This window comes from Brassica napus, chromosome C3 (assembly GCF_020379485.1).
Source record: "Brassica napus cultivar Da-Ae chromosome C3, Da-Ae, whole genome shotgun sequence".
Taxonomy (NCBI): Eukaryota; Viridiplantae; Streptophyta; class Magnoliopsida; order Brassicales; family Brassicaceae; genus Brassica; species Brassica napus.
Window position 1 is genome coordinate 12,785,290 of NC_063446.1, and position 18,470 is coordinate 12,803,759.

General features: G+C 32.6%; 3 protein-coding genes across 4 annotated transcripts; all 3 read right to left on the reverse strand.

Moving 5' to 3' along the window:
• Positions 1 to 1,413: 1,413 nt before the first annotated feature.
• On the reverse strand, positions 1,414 to 2,412 carry LOC106408307 (CASP-like protein 4B1). The gene is made up of 3 exons (XM_013849103.3): positions 2,389 to 2,412; positions 1,900 to 2,073; positions 1,414 to 1,814 (listed from the first exon to the last, which is right to left on the reverse strand). The coding sequence occupies exons 1-3, from the start codon at positions 2,410 to 2,412 to the stop codon at positions 1,620 to 1,622; spliced, it is 393 nt and encodes a 130-aa protein (XP_013704557.1). The 3' UTR covers positions 1,414 to 1,619.
• Positions 2,413 to 4,892: 2,480 nt separating this feature from the next.
• Positions 4,893 to 6,408, reverse strand: LOC106409607 (CBL-interacting serine/threonine-protein kinase 22). The gene has a single exon (XM_013850208.3). The coding sequence runs from the start codon at positions 6,406 to 6,408 to the stop codon at positions 5,116 to 5,118; it is 1,293 nt and encodes a 430-aa protein (XP_013705662.1). The 3' UTR covers positions 4,893 to 5,115.
• A 7,701-nt stretch (positions 6,409 to 14,109) lies between these two features.
• On the reverse strand, positions 14,110 to 16,297 carry LOC106409448. Of its 2 annotated transcripts, none has more exons than XM_048752564.1 (3): positions 15,562 to 16,297; positions 14,623 to 14,947; positions 14,110 to 14,515 (listed from the first exon to the last, which is right to left on the reverse strand). In XM_048752564.1, exons 1-3 carry the CDS (start codon positions 16,113 to 16,115, stop codon positions 14,279 to 14,281), a joined length of 1,116 nt encoding a protein of 371 aa, XP_048608521.1. In that variant the 5' UTR covers positions 16,116 to 16,297; the 3' UTR covers positions 14,110 to 14,278. The 2 variants fall into 2 exon arrangements, with proteins under 2 accessions (XP_048608521.1, XP_013705540.1); XM_013850086.3 differs by having other exon boundaries at positions 15,547 to 16,248.
• Between the last annotated feature and the right edge of the window lie 2,173 nt (positions 16,298 to 18,470).

Below are 18,470 nucleotides of genomic sequence, written 5' to 3' on the forward strand. Positions count from 1 at the left end.
CCATACCAGACTCCAGTAGGATTGTATGTATGATAGTATCTACTATACCAATACCAAGAATATATTCTTTTAGCTTCCAAAGTATTAAAGAAGAACATACACACAGTCACAGAGACGCTCTATGCGCACACACATAGGCCCTGTTCGTTTGTACATCTGGAAGATGCATCCAGATGGTCCATTTAGATGTCTTATCCAGATGCTCCATCTGCGTGTTGTTCATTTCTTCATTTCGTCCATGCATCCAGATGAATCATCTGAATGCAACTTTGTTTGTTTGTTTTTCATTTTTAACTTCCATCTACATCCAGGTGGACTTGTTAATAAAATGATTAAAATATTTTTTTTTTATGTTTCGGCGGAAAAATAGCATTTTTACGGTTTTGACGGAAAATATTTTTGCGTTTTTTGAGGAAAAAAGTGTTTTTGGCAAAAAAGTACGGTTTTGGCGGAAAAATACGTTTTTATGGGTTTGGCGTAAAAATACGTTTTGCGGTTTGGACGGGAAAAGTGTGTTTTGCGGTTTTGGCGGGAAAAGTGTTTTTGACGGGAAAAGTTTTTTTTCACGATTTTGGCGGGAAAAGTTTTTTCGCGATTTTGGCGGGAAAAGCATTTTTGCGGTTTCGACGAGAAAATACATTTTTCCGGTTTTGGGTGGGAAAAATACATTTTTCCGATTTGGCGAGAAAATGTGTTTTCGATTTTGGCGAGAAAATGTGTTTTCCAGTTTTGGCGGGAAAATGCGTTTTTCCGATTTTGGCGGGAAAATTGTGTTTTCCGGTTTTGGCGGGAAAATGTGTTTTCCGGTTTTGGCGGAAAAATTCTGTTTTGATTTTGGCAGGAAAATTGTGTTTTTCCGGTTTTGGCGGGAAATTGTGTTTTTCTGGTTTTGGCGAGAAAATGCATTTTTCCGGTTTTGGCGGGAAAATTATGTTTTTCCGGTTTTGGCGAAAAAATTGTGTTTTCCCTGTTTTGGCGAGAAAATGTTTTTGCGGTTTTGGCCAGAAAATGCTTTTTGGAGTTTGGCGGGAAAATGCGTTTTTTGGGTTTTGGCGGAAAAATACACGTTTTTTTTGTTTTGACGGGAAAATGCGATTTTTCGGTTTTGGTCGAAAGGTGCGGTTTTACTGGCTTGGCCGAAAAATGTGTTTTTATGGAAATGTGTGTTACGTTTTTTTGCGGAAAAACGCATCTTGCGGTTTTGGCGGGAAAGTGTTTTTCAGTTTTTGTGAGAATGTATTTTTTGGTTATAGAAGAAAAATGTATATGCAAAAAAAATAGAATTTAGGGTTTGAAAATAATATTTTGATTTTAAAAGGTCATTTTTGTCATTTATCACTTTGGACTGAACTACATGCATCTGCATCCAGATGCACCATCAAAACTCACTTTCATTTGGGTGAAAATTTGAGATGAGTTTTTAAAAATTCAGTTGGGTGATCCATCTGAATGTTGCATTATAATGCACAAAATGAACATCGATTTGCATCTTCACCCAGATGGATCATTTGGATGAGCAAACGAACAGGGCCAAAAAAGAATGACATTTACACGTATCACAGAGACCAACACCATATAAACAAAGGATTGAAGCAGATGGTGAGGCTTAAGCAGCAGATTCAGACAAAAGAATGAGTAGTAGAGAGTTTGTAACCAGAGAAGAGAGCAGAGAGAGCTAAAGAGAGGAAAGCCAAGACAGCCATGGTGATAGCCGAAGCAGCAGAGTCAGTGAAAATGTTATCTTGACCTTCTCTGAATCTATTAGTCAACGGAATCGCAGAGGACGCGGCTGATATGAGAAGATACGCTACAATCTACAACACCACAAAGAAAGATTTACAATCAAAAGATCAAAACTTTAAACTTTCAACATGATATCATAAGCTTCTCCCCCGTTACCTGGTCGCCGGAGAAATCGAGCAAGATAGATGTCCAGCGATCAAAGATTGATTGGAATCGGTTGTGTGAAGAATCGGGGAAGATAGGCAGGGCGGGCTTAGGGGTGTCAAAATGGGTTATGATTGACCCAACCCAAGTTGACACAACCCAAGTTGACCCATTAACCCAAATGAACTGTTTATTTTTGATCCAATGGGTTAATGAGTTAACAGGTTAATGGATTAACAGGTTAATGGGTTAACATATTAAATAGGTATATTGGGTTGGGTCAACTCTGACCTATTTAGTTTTCAAATTAAAAAAACCATTAATAAACCCAGTTCTCTTCCAAACCCAGGATTCAATTTTACTTTCTCTATCGTTGCATCGATCTGATTTCGTTTTTCCCGTCAAAATCACAAAAACGCGTTTTTTCGCCAAAATCGCAAAAATACGTTTTCCCGCCAAAACCGAAAAACGTGTTTTCCCGCCAAAATCGCAAAAAATAACCCATTTGGTTGACCCATGACCCATGACCCATTAACAATAAACTCATTTGGGTTATGGGTTGGGTTGACCCGTTTGACCCATTTTGACACTCCTAGGCAGGCTCAATGGTGCCACACAGCAAAAAAAAATATTATTTTTAAATTATTAGTTTTCTTTAAAAAATCTAAGAGATATATTTTTTTTCAAAATACCAGAAGTATTTTTAAAAATAAATCTATAGAAATAAAAATACTTTCATATAAAAAAAATTGGGCTTTTTTCTTATTTTTAATATTAAAATACAACTATTTTTGAAAAAAATCTGATCCTTATCTATTACTTTCTCCGTTTCAAAATAGATGATGTTTTGGAGAGTTTAAAATGTTTTAAAATACTTGATGTCTTGATATTTTTATATTAGTTTTAGTTTTACAGAAAATTTTATAGTTATTTTTATGATTGGCTGAATTAGTTTTATTTTATATTTTTAATGTTATTTTTTAGGAAAAAATGTACTAGGATTGGAAATCCTGTATTTTACATATCTATACGATTGAGTTCTTGGGTTTCCCAAATAGTGTAAAAATAAATGTTTCGAATCATTGATATTTGATCCTGTTCTATGTCTTGATTCTTGTACATTCAATTAAAACATCAAGTATTTTGAAACAGAGAGTAAAAAATAGAGGGACAATGGATTGAGCCCGGGACGGTCGCACGGCTCGCCCCCTTGTCTAAGCCGGCCCTGAGGATAGGGAACTCTTAATTCGGGTTTTGGAACGCAGTCAAGTGAGGAAAGCGCGTAATGGCGGGAGTGATTAAGGTAATGACTGTGATTAAGTTGTTAAACAATGCTTGGAAGTTACAAGTGGCATGCTTTTGTTGATTAACAGACAGCGAAGCCGGTGGCTCTTATCGGCTGGACTGATATAATTATTTAGAGCTTGTTTGTAAAGAGATTATCATCTTTTTCTGCTAAATTTCCTTTTCGATTATGGCATTGATCAAACTTGAATTTCAGAGAAGTATCTCTCTTTTGGTTATTCACAAAATCAACTACATATAGGTTTTGTTACACTTTGCTATTGACACAAAAACTATTTTCTTACTATCCATTTTATTAAATCAAATTTGGTTGATAGTAAAACTGTTTTACGGAAATCTGACTTTGTCTGATTTACAAGAAAATATAACACACCTTGTTCTCTAGCTTCCTTAAATAGAAATATGTAAATATATTCTAATACTATAGGTATGAACTATGTTAAACATCCAAAACAATTATGCAAAATACTAAAATAAATTAACTCTCCAAAGAGTGTCAATCCGTCAAATTTTAAATCATATCCACCAAATCTCGATTTGGATAGAGGAATCTGCATCTTATTTAAACACAATAATCTCAAAATGTTTTTTCCATCTTAGTATGTAGAGTCGAGAGGTTCATTCCTAAAACAATTTTGAAGTCCAAACAATAAAATTCTCATTTTATTCCTATGATTCCACTCTAGGTTACTAACTATTGATCATCCATAAGACATCGATTATGCAAGTTGGAATTTAGGATTCCAAAGAAGAACAAAAACATCTACTTGGTTTGGAGAGTAATTGGGTTCCTCATTTTCTTCTTTAAATTTCGATTTTCTAATTTTTCGCTTCAAGAAAAGCTAACCAAAATCTTGTAAGTGAGAAAAAAATATTTTTCCATTAAATATCTTTTTTGTTTTTTGCTTTTCAAATATACTAAATTATCCAAAAGAATGTGTCTATTTATGGTTTTGTAGGAAGAGATTAGTTGGCTCCAAACTCATAGCAGTTAGCAAGGGTTTCCACTAACTATGTACAATAATAGTTCGAAAGAAAACGAGCCAAGTATATAGGTTTAAGTGATTAAATGAGGAATTAACCTCTTGTTGTGGTTAGATATTGAGACATTGACTAAGTCTACCACACATGTATGACATGATTAATCAAGATAAAGCTCAAATAATGAAACTGATCAGCACTACAAATTATGTCTCATTAACTTGTTTGTAGTCTTTTACTACGTTGTGTTAGGACTTATGACATTGATCTTAACAACTTTAATTTCTTTAGAACTCGCCACGGCGATAAACTTTATCAAATATTGCATTGGCCACCACCATTCTGCATTTCATCAAGCCAGTGGGTTTTGAATTAAAAAGAGAATATTGAATATTTTCTCTGTAAATGATTTATACTCTTATAAGATAATTTAATGTTGCAAAGAAACTTTCATAGCTTAAAATAGTACTATACAAAAACACATACCCAAAAGATTTTTCAGATTCCCAAAGACAATCAACAATGATGAATATTACAAACTGTTGGCTTGTCCCTTGGCAAAAACAAGGGCTCAAGTTTCCAAAACACATACACAATCACACACATACACGTAAAAGACTACATATTCCAGACCAGAGCCTTTATTCAATTTCTCTCCAATATGAATAAAGCAAATAATTTAGTCTTTTGTGTTTAATTATAATCCCAAAAAAACTAAAAATTGAATCCTGGTTCGTATTCTCTTTTTTTTTCTTTTCGTTTTTTATGTACAACGAGATTACTATCCCTGCTCCAATGCAAACCGAACCGGTTCACCATAATGCTTATCGAATCCTCAATGAATTTTAAAAATTAAAACTGAGTCTCTTTTTCAACTGTTAAACCTCACGAATGGAATACTTCGAAAAATCCGAGTATATTGGTTTTATATAATAACCATTCTTACGGTTTGTCAGGAACCCTATTAACCGGTTGGTTAATCAAACGACGTAGCTTTTGCCTAAGCTCATCAGCCCAAACTATCCCAACGTCTCTTTGCTTGTTCTTCATCTCCACCATCACTAACTCATCCGTTAGTCTCCGAATCTTAACTACGATATTAGCTACTCCTTGTGGCCCTTCCAGCTTCACCGCTCTCTCTTTCTTCTTCGCAATCCTCAGATTCATCTTCTTCGCAACCTCCACAACCTTAACCATAATCTCCGCCGGATTCTCATCGGAGATAAACTGATCACAATGATCCGGCGTCACAAAGTTTCCGAACAAACCTGCGAGGTTAGCTGTCGATGAAGACGCAATCAACTCGAAGGCGTTTAGTTTCTTCCCGCTTTCTTCTAGGTCGTAATCGTCTGCTTGCATACCTATCATCTCACTCGGATCTACGCCGTGGTTGAACCATGGATCCTTTAGAATCTCCTCAACGGTGATCCGTTTCTCCGGATCAGGCTCCAAGAGGCGGCTGAGGATATGTCGGAGACCGGAAGAAGTCCACTCCGGCATTCTGTATTGCGCCATGCGAATTTTCCGGTACAGTCCGGAGATGTTGGGATCTCTAAAGGGCAAGTAACCGGCGTTTAGAAGGAACAAAACGACGCCGCACGACCATATGTCCGCCTTGGAACCGTCGTAGCCTTTCTTCGTGAGAAGCTCCGGCGCCACGTAAGCAGGAGTTCCACAAAGCGTGTGGAGCATCCCGTCGGCTTTGATCTGCTCTTTCATCGCGCTCAGACCGAAGTCAGAAACCTTAAGGTCTCGCCTCTCGTCGAGGAGGAGATTCTCCGGTTTCAAATCGCGGTGGAAAACGCCTCTCGCGTGGCAGTACCTCACGGCGGAGATCAGCTGGCGGAAATACTTCCGGCTGAGACTCTCCGTGAAACGGTTGCTCGAGACTCTGGAGAAGAGCTCGCCGCCTTGGGCTAGCTCCATGACGAAGTAGATCTTCGTCTTGGTGGCGAGGACTTCGGAGAGGAGGACGATGTGAGGGTTGCGGAGGCGGCGCATGACGGAGATCTCTCTCTTGACGTGCGCCGTGAGTCCGTCTTTCAAACGCTTCTTTTGGACGACTTTGATCGCAACGCTTTGGCCCTTGTTGTGCAGATCCTCCGCTTCGTAGACTTTGGCAAACGCGCCGCTGCCGAGATGCTTCTTGATGTCGTACTTGCCGAATAACGCTGATTTGTTGTCATCTCCGTCGACGTTGACGATGATGGAGTCGGAAGAGTCTTCTTCGGCCATTTAACAGATAAAAACGAAAAATAGAAACGGTAATACAAATTGGAAAGACATAGCGCGCGGTTGTACTTATTGAAACTCAACTTGCCACGTAATCTAATTTTAAAAGGTTTTAATATTCTTTTGACTTTTTATGGATAAACAAATAAACAACATCATTTAGGACAATTTCAATGCTATAATTTTTATGATATTACTAATTCGAATTAAGTTACGGATATACTAACTAGGTCTCCTACCTTATCGAAAACACAAAACACTTACTGCATAGTCATTTTTAGGATAAAGTTATGAAAATAGATTATATCCAAATTTAAATATTAAATTATTTAAATTCAAGGAACAGCTTTTCATGATTCTTCCCAATATGTGGTCCATGTTCTTTTTCTTTTTTGTTATGGTGAGGTCAACCAAAATACTATTATAATTTCAGGTGGGATTGAAACTTGAAAGTCTTGATATTTATAATATATATGCAGGAGCTGGTGAACTCGACATATATGGAAAAACATCATTAACAAAAAAATTATAGCAATTTTAAATAAATAAAATCGATTTAAAAATGTTTGAATAATATGAAAACAGCAACATGGATCGTCGTTGCTGTCGTTGAATGTTAAGCAATATGTAGACAGGGCGTGCCTGATAATTATTGGCCCACAAGCCAAACTTTTTTTTTGGCCCATTAAATTTTAAATTTTGCAAAAATACTAAAATACACATCAATGACATTTCGAACCGGAGTGTGAAAGTGAAATATTGGCCGCTTTCACCAGTATAGCTACATGAGATTTCTGAAATTTTTTGGCCCCAATAAGTATATTATTGTCACTGGCCCTAAAGCACATGCTTCATTGGCCTCTATTCAGGCCCGGCCCTGTATGTAGACAGCCTGTAAGCTTTCACTAATGGTTTAGATGGTAGTTAAGTTGATTTGGAACTTTGGAGTATCTAGCAAAAAGTCGGATCGAAATTGAGAAGTATGAAAAGAGTGATGCTTGTTCTTCTTAAAGAACACCTTAATCCTGATGAAGATGATTTTTAACACCTTTTGATGAAGATGACTAATTCATTGTTTTCTAGTAAATTTACCCATGTTTAATTTTCTTTTATAGAACCAAATTGATGAGAGGAGATAATCCATCTTGTTCATCTTCATCAGAATTATCTCCTTTGAGTTGCAATTTTTTTTTTATCTCCTCTGAATTAAAGTTGATCAGAGGATTATTGAAACTATTATCGAGCCAAGATGTACTCAAGATCATTCATTTTGATCTCGAAAACCCCGTAAAATTTTGTATGCTTTGTTCTTACAAGCCAAGCTAACTTAGTAGTTTATGGCTCTTGAAATATGCAAAATACTGTTCCTTAAAACATTAATTTATAATTGCGCGGCGAAGCCGTTACTCCATGATTGAGAGCGATAGCTCCTTTTAAAGACAAAGCTCATGTCTTAAGAGATGAGAGTCATCAGAAGGTCAATTACTTATGGGGAGGACCGATCACTTAAGTAGCCAGAGCACCCTTTTGGTTTGTGTAAGGAATCCCTTTGTGTAATATGCAAAACTTTTAGAAACCCTAAATGCACTAGCATTTGCATATAAAGACGTTCAGGTCAGATACGATGTTATAAATATAAAATACATGGTTTTTTTGCTAACAATATACAATCTGTGTATTTAAAATGGAGTTGTAAAAAATATGTGAAGTTAGGATACATTATTACATAAAACCACCCCTTAATGACTGAAGCGGTCCATCTCTAGTGGCCTTCAAGAGTTCAAGGCTTGCATTTTTTTATCAATAAAAATATGAGTGACCAAAACATTAACAATTAAATTTGAATACTGTTTGAACTTCTACGTCAGCATAAAATAATTACTTTTTGATAGCTCGAAAATAAATTAAAAGAAGTATAAATAAGAGATAAACTGATAAAGTTGGATTCGTGGATCCAAATCGTTCGTACGTGGAGTTATAAAATCAAACTAATTAATTCCCTTTTAGTGTTGAAAAAGTCAAATTTAATCCTCAGATAGACGTGAACTTGTTAAAATATTACTGTCATATTTTAAAAAAGAACTAATAAAAGATACAAAGGCAAAAAAAACTCGACAAAGTAAACAAACAAATACAGACGAACTCTTCTTTTTAGAACTCAATGAGAAAATCTCTTGCGCATTTTAGTCATTTATAGTTTATAAATATAATAGATTTCCTACCGGTATTTGTTATCTATTTACAGTTTAATTTAATATAAAAAAATTGTCAAAATATTTAGTGAATTTATCTAACGTGAAAGTTATACCTACAAGGCTACAACTAGTAAATTCTTTTTCGGAAGTTCTTTTCAGAATCGATTCTTATATATAAGAGATTTAAAATAAATTGTTGAAAATGTTGCTCCTACATTTTTGTTAAATTTAATAGTAGCTGTTATCATGACTCATAAGCGTAGAAACACGTATATATGTTATGAAACAACTATATTTTTCTTTTATAAAAATGAAGTTATATTCAGATAGATGTAAATAGATACCATGTTTCTTAGATTAAAATAAACACACCTAATTAATATATTCACTGACCAACGTCATGATGATCTATGTTGATTATATAGTTAAGTATTTTTGGTAGCTGCTAACAACATTTGACAATATTATACACCAGTGACATTTGTGTTTAATTCTCTCCCCTAACAGTGTCTATAACATATGATCTTCGAACAATTTCGGCTGAAACATTCAACCTTCAGCCATTTTTGTTGTAACACAAGATGGACAGGTCACTTTGGTTGTACCATATCCACTCGTCAGATCACCGTCATCCCGGAGTATGATCCCAGTCACTCAATCATCATAGCAATAGACATGGCTGCTGGGTCAACTTTTCTAGTTGTGCCTCTATGCATGATGGAAACATCAATTCTTTTGAGAGAAGATATACATCACCATCATTTTTTATGTTATTATTATTATTGATCTTTTCATCGTTATCGTCATCACGAATAAAGACACATATGCTTCAAAGAGATTGTGACACCCGTCACCTCCAATCTGGAGAACAGCGGGCCACCAACAATATCTCGTATAATAAAAGTTCATATACCAAATTACACTCACCCAAAGCCTAATTAAAAATCCGAATAAAAAGTCCAGTAGCACCAATCCGTCCAAATATCATATACTCATATGTCTCACCTGCAAGGGGCAAATGAGGGGTGAGTAACGGGGAAGTCACTCAGTGAGGTATGAGATACTAAACCTGAAGTCCATGGACCCGAACAGAGCACTCCGAATAAATATAATTTAATCCTAACACGTTGCAAACACGGTACCTAAAGTACCCAAAGATCACACAACAGTCCTAGCGAGGTGCACACTCGCTGCCCACTAACAGGCCAAAACACTACCGAAAAGGTGCTCGGTTCATACACACACCGAACAAGTGTTCGGTAACACACGCCCGTACACGATTTATCGACCTCCTGGGTTACGCGTCAACCGGTCGACTATAGCTGACCGTAACCTCCACACAATTTGGCGTACATAAGTCCGTCTCTGTATACGTCTCAAACAATCACATAACTCCTAATAAAAGAACTATTTTTATTTACCAATTTTAAATAAAACAATCATTGTTGAATCCTCTAACACCCTAGTTCCGGTTTAAGCAAAGAATCTAAAAACTAAACAAGCAATAACAGACTCGATTTCATGTAGACGGAAACACATTAGAAATAAATTATACTTATTCAAGGTCTTAAGCCGTGTACGAGGAATTCAAGAAAAGAACCTCACCTTAGCAATATGGAAAAGGATCTCGAAATGCCCGGGAGGGAGTGGATTTGTCTCGACTAACAACACACTAAAAGGTGTCTTCCTATTATTAATGGTGTTGAATGCACGTGTTCCAGTAATATCTTCATACGCCATCCTTCTAAGTGATGCACGAGCATCTCCAATTGTCTAGGTTGGCACAAGATTAAACTACACACATGCAAGGACACGTTATAGGTTTGTGGTATATATGTTACTTGTGGCACAAGTAACAAAGGAGGCAACACTTAGCTAGATAACGGTTGATGACGGTGGCTGGTACGATCTCCGGCTATCACGACTCTCCGGTGACATGACTGCCTCCTCCCATGGCTTGCGGCTAACAACAGTGTGGATCTGATCGGTGCGGCGGTGGTGAGACGGTGGCGCCGTCTTTGTGCGCCTCCTCCTCACGTCATATATACATCTCTCGAGTTCGATGCGAGACGACAACACGTGAGACGTTTGACCAGTGATGACGAGGCTCTCTCTCTGACATGGCGTGATGGCTCCAAGACAACGGGAAGAGCCGGTGGTGGCATCGCGGTGCATCAGATTTTTGGAGGTGAACAATGGTTTAATTGGAGGTGTGCGGCTAGGTTTCGTCAAAGATGGAGATGTATACGACTTATATAGCTCTTTGGTTTATTTCAAACTAGATTTGGACTTGTGCGTTGCAACAGGCTTTATTTGATATTTTAATTTAATAAAAATATTAAAATTTTTTTTTTTTTTTTAAATTGTTTTTTCATATATTATGTGAAATTTATTTTATAGTTAAGAACTCGTTTACACACATAAGTTTCAATTAATATTTGTTAGAGCTAGAAAAAACATCCAAACGTAAAAATTTAAACCGGATCAAACCCAAAATAATAATTATAATGAAATAAAAAGGAATTTAGAAGTTAAATAAGGCCAAGAAGCAATGACAACATTATACACTTTCTTATGTACTAATTTAATGTTTTATTAAACTTACCTGATGTTAAATAATTTTCTTGATTCATTATTTATTAATGATATATTTTCATAATAACATTTTAATTTAAATTAATTATAAACTAATGCATATCAAACATGTGTTTGATTTTCGTATAACCAAACACATAAATACCAATCACGACAACATCCTAAGTTTTGATTTTTTTTTTAATTTAATAGCTTTAACATCATACTCGTTATCAAAATCTTTTTTTAAATACTATTAAATATGTATGTTTACTTTTGTTAGGATTTTTTAAAAAGGAAAAAAAATAATTTCTAAATCTTGTTTTTATTTAAAATTAAAAAAAAAGAAAAACTATCAAATACTTTTTTATATTTTTGTTTAGGATTATAGAAGAGGAAAAGTATTATCATATAAACTTTTACAATTATCTTATGTTTTAAATTTCAGAAAATTTTTATTGCTATCAAATAATTATTTCTAGTTATTATTAAATAATTTTAAATTATGATTTTTACGGTTCATATCAATACTATTTTTACACTTCATTTTTAATTAAATAATTTTTAGTATCATGTTCATCATCAAATTTTCTATACTATCAAATAACTTCTTACAATTCTCTTATGGTTAGAAATTAAAAAAATATGATACAAATCTCTTTTGCTTAGAATTTTCTTTTAAAAGGAAAAGAACTATCAAATATAGTTTTTACAGTTTTAGGGTGTTAGAAAATAAAATTAAAACTACATAATCTTTTATAATTATTTTTTTCTAGGATTTAGAAAATAAAAATACTATCAAATAATTATTTCCAGCAAATATTAACTATTTTTAAAAGTTGCTATTTTCAAAATTCGTTTTCTCAATAAAAAAATTATTTTTAGTTAATTATATTATGTCTTATACATACAAACATATATTTCTCATATTTACACATACTTATGTACGATAAAAACATAATAATAATAAAAAAACTTGTGTTAGCGTCATAAGATGCAAAAAGGATGATAAAAAAATTGAGTTGTTTAGAGAAATTAAAAGAAAATACTCAGATAATGTTTTTATTGTCAATACTATTTTTTTGTGAAAATAATATGAGGAACTTTAAACCTAAATATAGATGTGAAAATAATATTTATTTTGGTTTATATTTTTGTAGCATACATTTATCGGTTAAAAAGGAAAGTTAGTTATTTATATGAAAATAATAAGAGAACTTTTACATTTTTTACTTAGGTTTTAAAAAAAAAGGAATATCACTTATTTTATAGTTAGTTTTTCTATTTGATTTTTATTAAATAATTTCTTGTACTTGTTGGTTTTTATAATTCGTTTTGATTTAAAGTTTTTTAAAAAACTTAGTATTTTATCTTATAATATCTTTCTTTAGTATCTTTAAAGATGAAAATATACAAAATATTTTAAAAAGAAAAAAATACTTTCAAATAGTTTTTTACAATTATTATTTGTTTATAGAATTTTTAAAAATTAAATTTACTATCAAATATTTTTAAAATATTATAAAAAGAGCCATACAAATATAATTGTAAAAGGCTATGTAATAGTAATTTTCATTTTCTTAACTCCTAAAAAGAATAATAAACTATATTTTGTAATAATTTTCCTTTTCTAGTGTCTAAAAAAATGTAAGAATAATTTTCTTTTTCTAATTTTTTTTTTAAAATCCTAATAAAAGAGAATTGTAACATATTTTTGACACATGTCACAATCTTAATAAATTAATTGACACATATCGCAATCATGTTAATTAGCAACTTTGAAGAACCAAGCTTTATATAATAAGAAAAAAATGTAATAATAATTTTCTTTTTCTAAATCTTTTTTAAAATCCTAATAAAAGAGAATTGTAACATATTTTTGACACATGTCATAATCTTAATAAATTAATTGACACATGTCGCAATCATGTTAATTAGCAACTTTGAAGAACCAAGTTTTATATAATTGTAATAATTTTCCTTTTCTAGTGTCTAAAAAAATGTAATAATAATTTTCTTTTTCTAAATTTTTTTTAAAATCCTAATAAAAGAGAATTGTAACATATTTTTGACACATGTCACAATCTTAATAAATTAATTGACACATGTCGCAATCATGTTAATTAGCAACTTTGAAGAACCAAGCTTTATATAATAAGAAAAAAATGTAATAATAATTTTTTTTTTCTAAATCTTTTTTAAAATCCTAATAAAAAAGAATTGTAACATATTTTTGACACATGTCATAATCTTAATAAATTAATTGACACATGTCGCAATCATGTTAATTAGCAACGTTAATTAGCAACTTTGAAGAACCAAGTTTTATACAATAAGATGGTTTGGTTTAGAGAATAATTAACCAAACAATTTTCTAAATCTGGTTTAGAGAAACCGGGTCGTTACAGAGATCTTCAGCGCCGTACTCGTGTACGGACGCAATCCGTTGTATGTACCATCACAATCGCACCACAGTCACCCTTAGTCGACGAAGTTTCTTCTTTGTTAAACATATCATCTTGTCTTAATTTTTCTATTATATATATATATATATATATATATATATATATATAAATTTGAGGAAACAAAATATGAGATAGTACGTATTTAAAACAACGATATTTGGAGTATTTATGATAAAACAAATCATTAAAAACTAAAAGTCTTCCAATGAGTTCAATAATCTTCAAGGATTTGTATTGTGGTTTTCTAAAAAATTTAATTACAAAATTACATTTAATCATATTTTTATATGACATTAATTTTATCCCAAGCCCATCAGAAGAAAGGAACAAGGTATTAATTCAAGAACAAACACAACGAGATATGCTTTCCATTGATTGCACATTGCTTAAAACAAATATTTGGCGTTTCTGACGTTGATCAATATGACTCAAATTGTTCAAACTAAAAATGTCAAACAATTCTACATTGTCATTAATAAACTTTTGTACTGTTTTTTCTTTTTGTTTTCTCGTCACCGTGTGTTGTGTTTACATATACAACCGTAGCTTGGCCTAATACATAAACACAATTACCAGTACATCATCAAACATTGAAATGTACGCATGTCTCCCACAAAGAAAATAATATACATGGAGATTCTAAGCTGCCATATGAGATCCATTAATCCATAAAGATTGGAAGAGAAAGAGTAGGAGTAATGCAGTGAAAATCTGATGGGTTAAAGAGAATGTTTTGGGAGTCGTCGCAATAGAAGCTTGTGATAAGAAAAGAGACATGCACTTTAGCTCTACGGAGAAGGACGTGTGAGAGCCATATGCATCTGGATGATATATGATTTCTCCTTTCCGACATTTGAATTCTCCTAAGCTCCATTCCTAGTTTCATATAATTATATCACAAACAATATTGTATCATATAACAAGCTTTTAGTTATAACAAGCTTTTAGTTTAGGCCACTGACATAGTGCTCATACGTACATACCTCAAGCTGGCGACCAAAAGTGACAAGTATAGTGTCGGGATCTGCGTGGAAGGAAAGTGGGCCTTTCCTTGAGTTGACACGGAACTCACAGTTCTTGGCTGGAAGGTGAAGGCTGAGTGTGTATTGAAGCATTTCTTCCGTCGTCTCTTTGGGCAAAGGAGGGCTTTGCTCTGTTACGTTTTCATGATTGTACCTGTAAATTCTGAGCACTGATTCTCCTCTTTGTATCCTCTTATCAGTCTGTCTCCTTGAGTTTTCCACCATTATTTGCCCTAGTTTCCTTGCTACCCCATCAAGTTTATCAGCTACATTCTCCATTTCTTCGCTGCCATAAGTCCAACAAAGATGTAAATATTATATCTAAATTCTCAATCACTTCCTGACTCATAAATCATACTACATTTTCAAGTTTCATGTATAGGCTAATGATTCGAACCCGCCCTCAAACTATAAAATGAATCAATCACTAGGCCATCAGAACTAGAACCAGTTTTGGACGCACCCGAATGAAACATTTGCTCTAGTCTCCTAATTTGAGAGAGCTATTATACCTATACGTATGTTTTGCATTATTTCCAAATTACTGAATTTATTTTATTTAAGATTTACGATAAAAATGTCTGTAGTCTCCTAAATCTCGGATCCGGTCTGACTATTATGAATTGGTTTCTAGGTTTAGGCCAAGTGATTTTGCTTGTGCTTTAAGCAAATGCTATACTTGTTCAAACAAAACTTTATTTCATCTACTAAAATAAATGTCTTAGCTTTTCCTAATCATCCTCCAGAAATACCATTTACCTCTAATTCCTTCATCTATCAGTGTTCACTTCATAAGAATATACACACCAAACACAATCAAACAAAGTGTGAAGGGACTGATAACAAACATGGTTAGTTTAATGAAGCCCATTAACGGCCCAGTACCTGAAGCAGCGGTACCTTTCCGGTCCGATATACTCTCGCGCCCATTCCATCCTCTCCTTCCACGACCGAACCCAAGCGATCTCATCCCTGTTCCCGACAACACTCCGACGAAACCCTGTCTCTCTCCCCTCCAAAACTCCGAAAACCCGACCCGATTCCCTCACAAGCGATCGCATCTCCTCGCTCGATATCCCATGGCAGCTCAGACGAAACGCCCCGAACTCCCTCGCCGATTGAACCAACCGATCCACGGAGCCTTCTCTCCTCGACGTTAACATCCTGAAATCAATCTCCGCCGGGATCAGATGTCGTGAACAAGAAGATTCACCGCCGGAATGAGATTCAGGGAGCGTGAGGTCTGGAACCTGGATCGATCTCTCTATGATCTCGGTGAGAATGTCGTTCGCAGCGGAACGTGATCCTCTGGCTCTTGGGATCGGTGAGGGAGGAGGTGGTGGTGGAGACAATGAAGATGTTTTCAATTGGCTCCTGGTTCGCATCAGAGCCATTGAAGAGAAGAGAGAAGGATCCGAGGTTTTTTGGCGGTTTCGATTGTTAGAGAGACACATTCGTCGTGTGTTTCTTTACATTTAATTGGTTTGTTTTCAATTTCTGGAGAAAGTGATGGTCCATGACCGTATATTTTTTATTATTATTATCATATGTTCTATGAATCATGATGATCATCATTTTCATATGGTTTGCTGACTTTAAGATCTCTGACTTTGGGAATAAGAAAATGTTGCCAGCTTGACTTGGGCCAAGATGTGGGCCACTTTCTATGTTTGACCCAAAGCACTTTTGCAACTTCGGAAAACAGATGATGATTTCAAATTTTGCGGTATTTTTTTGTATTAACGGTTTCTTGGCATATCCTTTATATACATGGAAATGTTTTAAAGTTTAAAGAAAAAATGAAAATAAGAAAGAAAAGCTTAACTGCAGAAAAGAAAACAGCTATAAAATTAATATTTAGATAACACAAAAATCCCTATATCTGTCCCACTACTACATGAGATCACACGCGATTTCAAAACTGATATTCTTCCTGTAGAAGGTTTGACTCACGATGATATAAGTTCATCTGTACATGTAATTTTTTTTTTTTTTGAGAAAGTTCATCTCTACATGCATTCAATGTAATTTTCTGTAATTCCTTGCAATTGTTCTGTTGATCCTTCCAGTAAGAGAGTGATGAAATTTTAATTTCTAACCATACAGATCAATGGCTTTTGGTGATACTCATTAAGATAATTTTTTTCAATGATTAAGACACACATTTTTTTTATGGTGAAGCTTAGTGAAAAGTTGGCAGATGAAGATTAAAGTTCAGGTTAGTGAGACTAAATATTTCCAAAATCTTCAATCATAATTTTTATCATGTTGATTTTTTTATGAATATTTATCTCTTCTAAAGTACTTATAATAATTATCATTTTAATATTATACATTTGGTCAATATCATTTTAAAGTAGACTAAATTAATTATCGATTTGCTAGGAAATATTTATTGAAAGAATTTGAGAACGTTTACTGATTTTAAATTTAAATTATATGTTATTGAAATTTGGTCTTATTTGTAAAAAAAAAAATCTCCATGTGTATGTAGCATGGGATCCATACTAATCTATCTATCTATACTATTATTTGCGAAGTAAATTTTTGGAATCGAGCTCTCACATTAAAAGTTAGAGTGGTTAATAACATTTATACCCTTACTGAATAAAATGTATAACTAAATTAAAAAATAAAAACTAAATTTTAATTTATTTGATTAGATAATTGATTATGTAAAAAAAAAAAGATTAGATAATTGATTAAAATTAATAATAGTAAGAATTATCCAAAATCTGAAAATATAATTTAAAAAAGAGATAATTTCTGTATATATTGTATTGTTATCTGAAAAAGTCTTTTAGTAAAAAGTCAAAACATGAATTATATAACTAAATATTAATCAAATAAAACTCGTAATTATATAATGAATAAAATGTATAACTAAATTAAAAAATAAAAATGAAATTTTAATTTATTTGATTAGATAGTTGATTAAAGTTAATAATAGTAATAATTATCCAAAATCTGAAAATATAATTTAAAAAAGAGATAATTTATGTATATATTATATTGTTATCTGAAAAAAAGTCTTTTAGTAAAAAGTTAAAAAATGAATTATATAACTAAATATCAAATAAAATTCATAATTATATAATTAAAGATAAAATATTGAATTATCCAAAATAGAAAAATATAATTAAAAAAAAGATTATATATATATATATATATTTGGAATCGAGCTCTTACGTTAAAAGTTAGAGTGGTTAATAATGTTTATACCCTTAATGAATAAAATGTATAACTAAATAAAAAAATAAAAACGATATTTTAATTTATTTGATTAGATAATTGATTAAAATTAATAATAGTAAGAATTATCCAAAATCTGAAAATATAATTTTAAAAAGAGATAATTTATGTATATATTGTATTGTTATCTGAAAAAGTCTTTTAGTAAAAAGTTAAAAACATGAATTATATAACTAAATATTAAACAAATAAAATTCGTAATTATATAATTAAAAATAAAATATTGAATTATCCAAAATCAAAAAATATAATTAAAAAAGATTATATATATATATATATATATATATTGTATTGTTATCTGAAAAAGTATTTTAGTAAAAAGTTAAAAACATAAATTACATAATTACATATTAATCAAATAATTTTTAATTACATAATTAAAAATTTAATATTAATTTATTTTAAGATTTATTTTAGTATAATGAATATAGTGTACAAAGAACTTTTAAAAATTATGAAAATGTTTAAGCCCGCATCGCGGGCAAAATACCTAGTCTATATATATAAAGTATTGTTTAATCACTCTTTAGCGCGCCACCTAGGATTCCACGTCATTA

Coding starts and splice junctions, on each gene's coding strand:
- LOC106409607 (XM_013850208.3), bottom strand. CDS start 6,408: ATGGCCGAAGAAGACTCTTCCGACTCCATCATCGTCAACGTCGACGGA.
- LOC106409448 (XM_013850086.3), bottom strand. CDS start 16,115: ATGTGTCTCTCTAACAATCGAAACCGCCAAAAAACCTCGGATCCTTCT. Junction 14,948..15,546: donor GAAAGGTACCGCTGCTTCAG/GTACTGGGCCGT, acceptor GACTTATGGCAG/CGAAGAAATGGAGAATGTAG. Junction 14,516..14,622: donor CTTTTGGTCGCCAGCTTGAG/GTATGTACGTAT, acceptor ATATGAAACTAG/GAATGGAGCTTAGGAGAATT.
- LOC106408307 (XM_013849103.3), bottom strand. CDS start 2,412: ATGGGTCATGGGTCAACCAAATGG. Junction 2,074..2,388: donor GTCATGGGTCAACCAAATGG/GTTATTTTTTGC, acceptor AAAAATAAACAG/TTCATTTGGGTTAATGGGTC. Junction 1,815..1,899: donor TCGATTTCTCCGGCGACCAG/GTAACGGGGGAG, acceptor GTGGTGTTGTAG/ATTGTAGCGTATCTTCTCAT.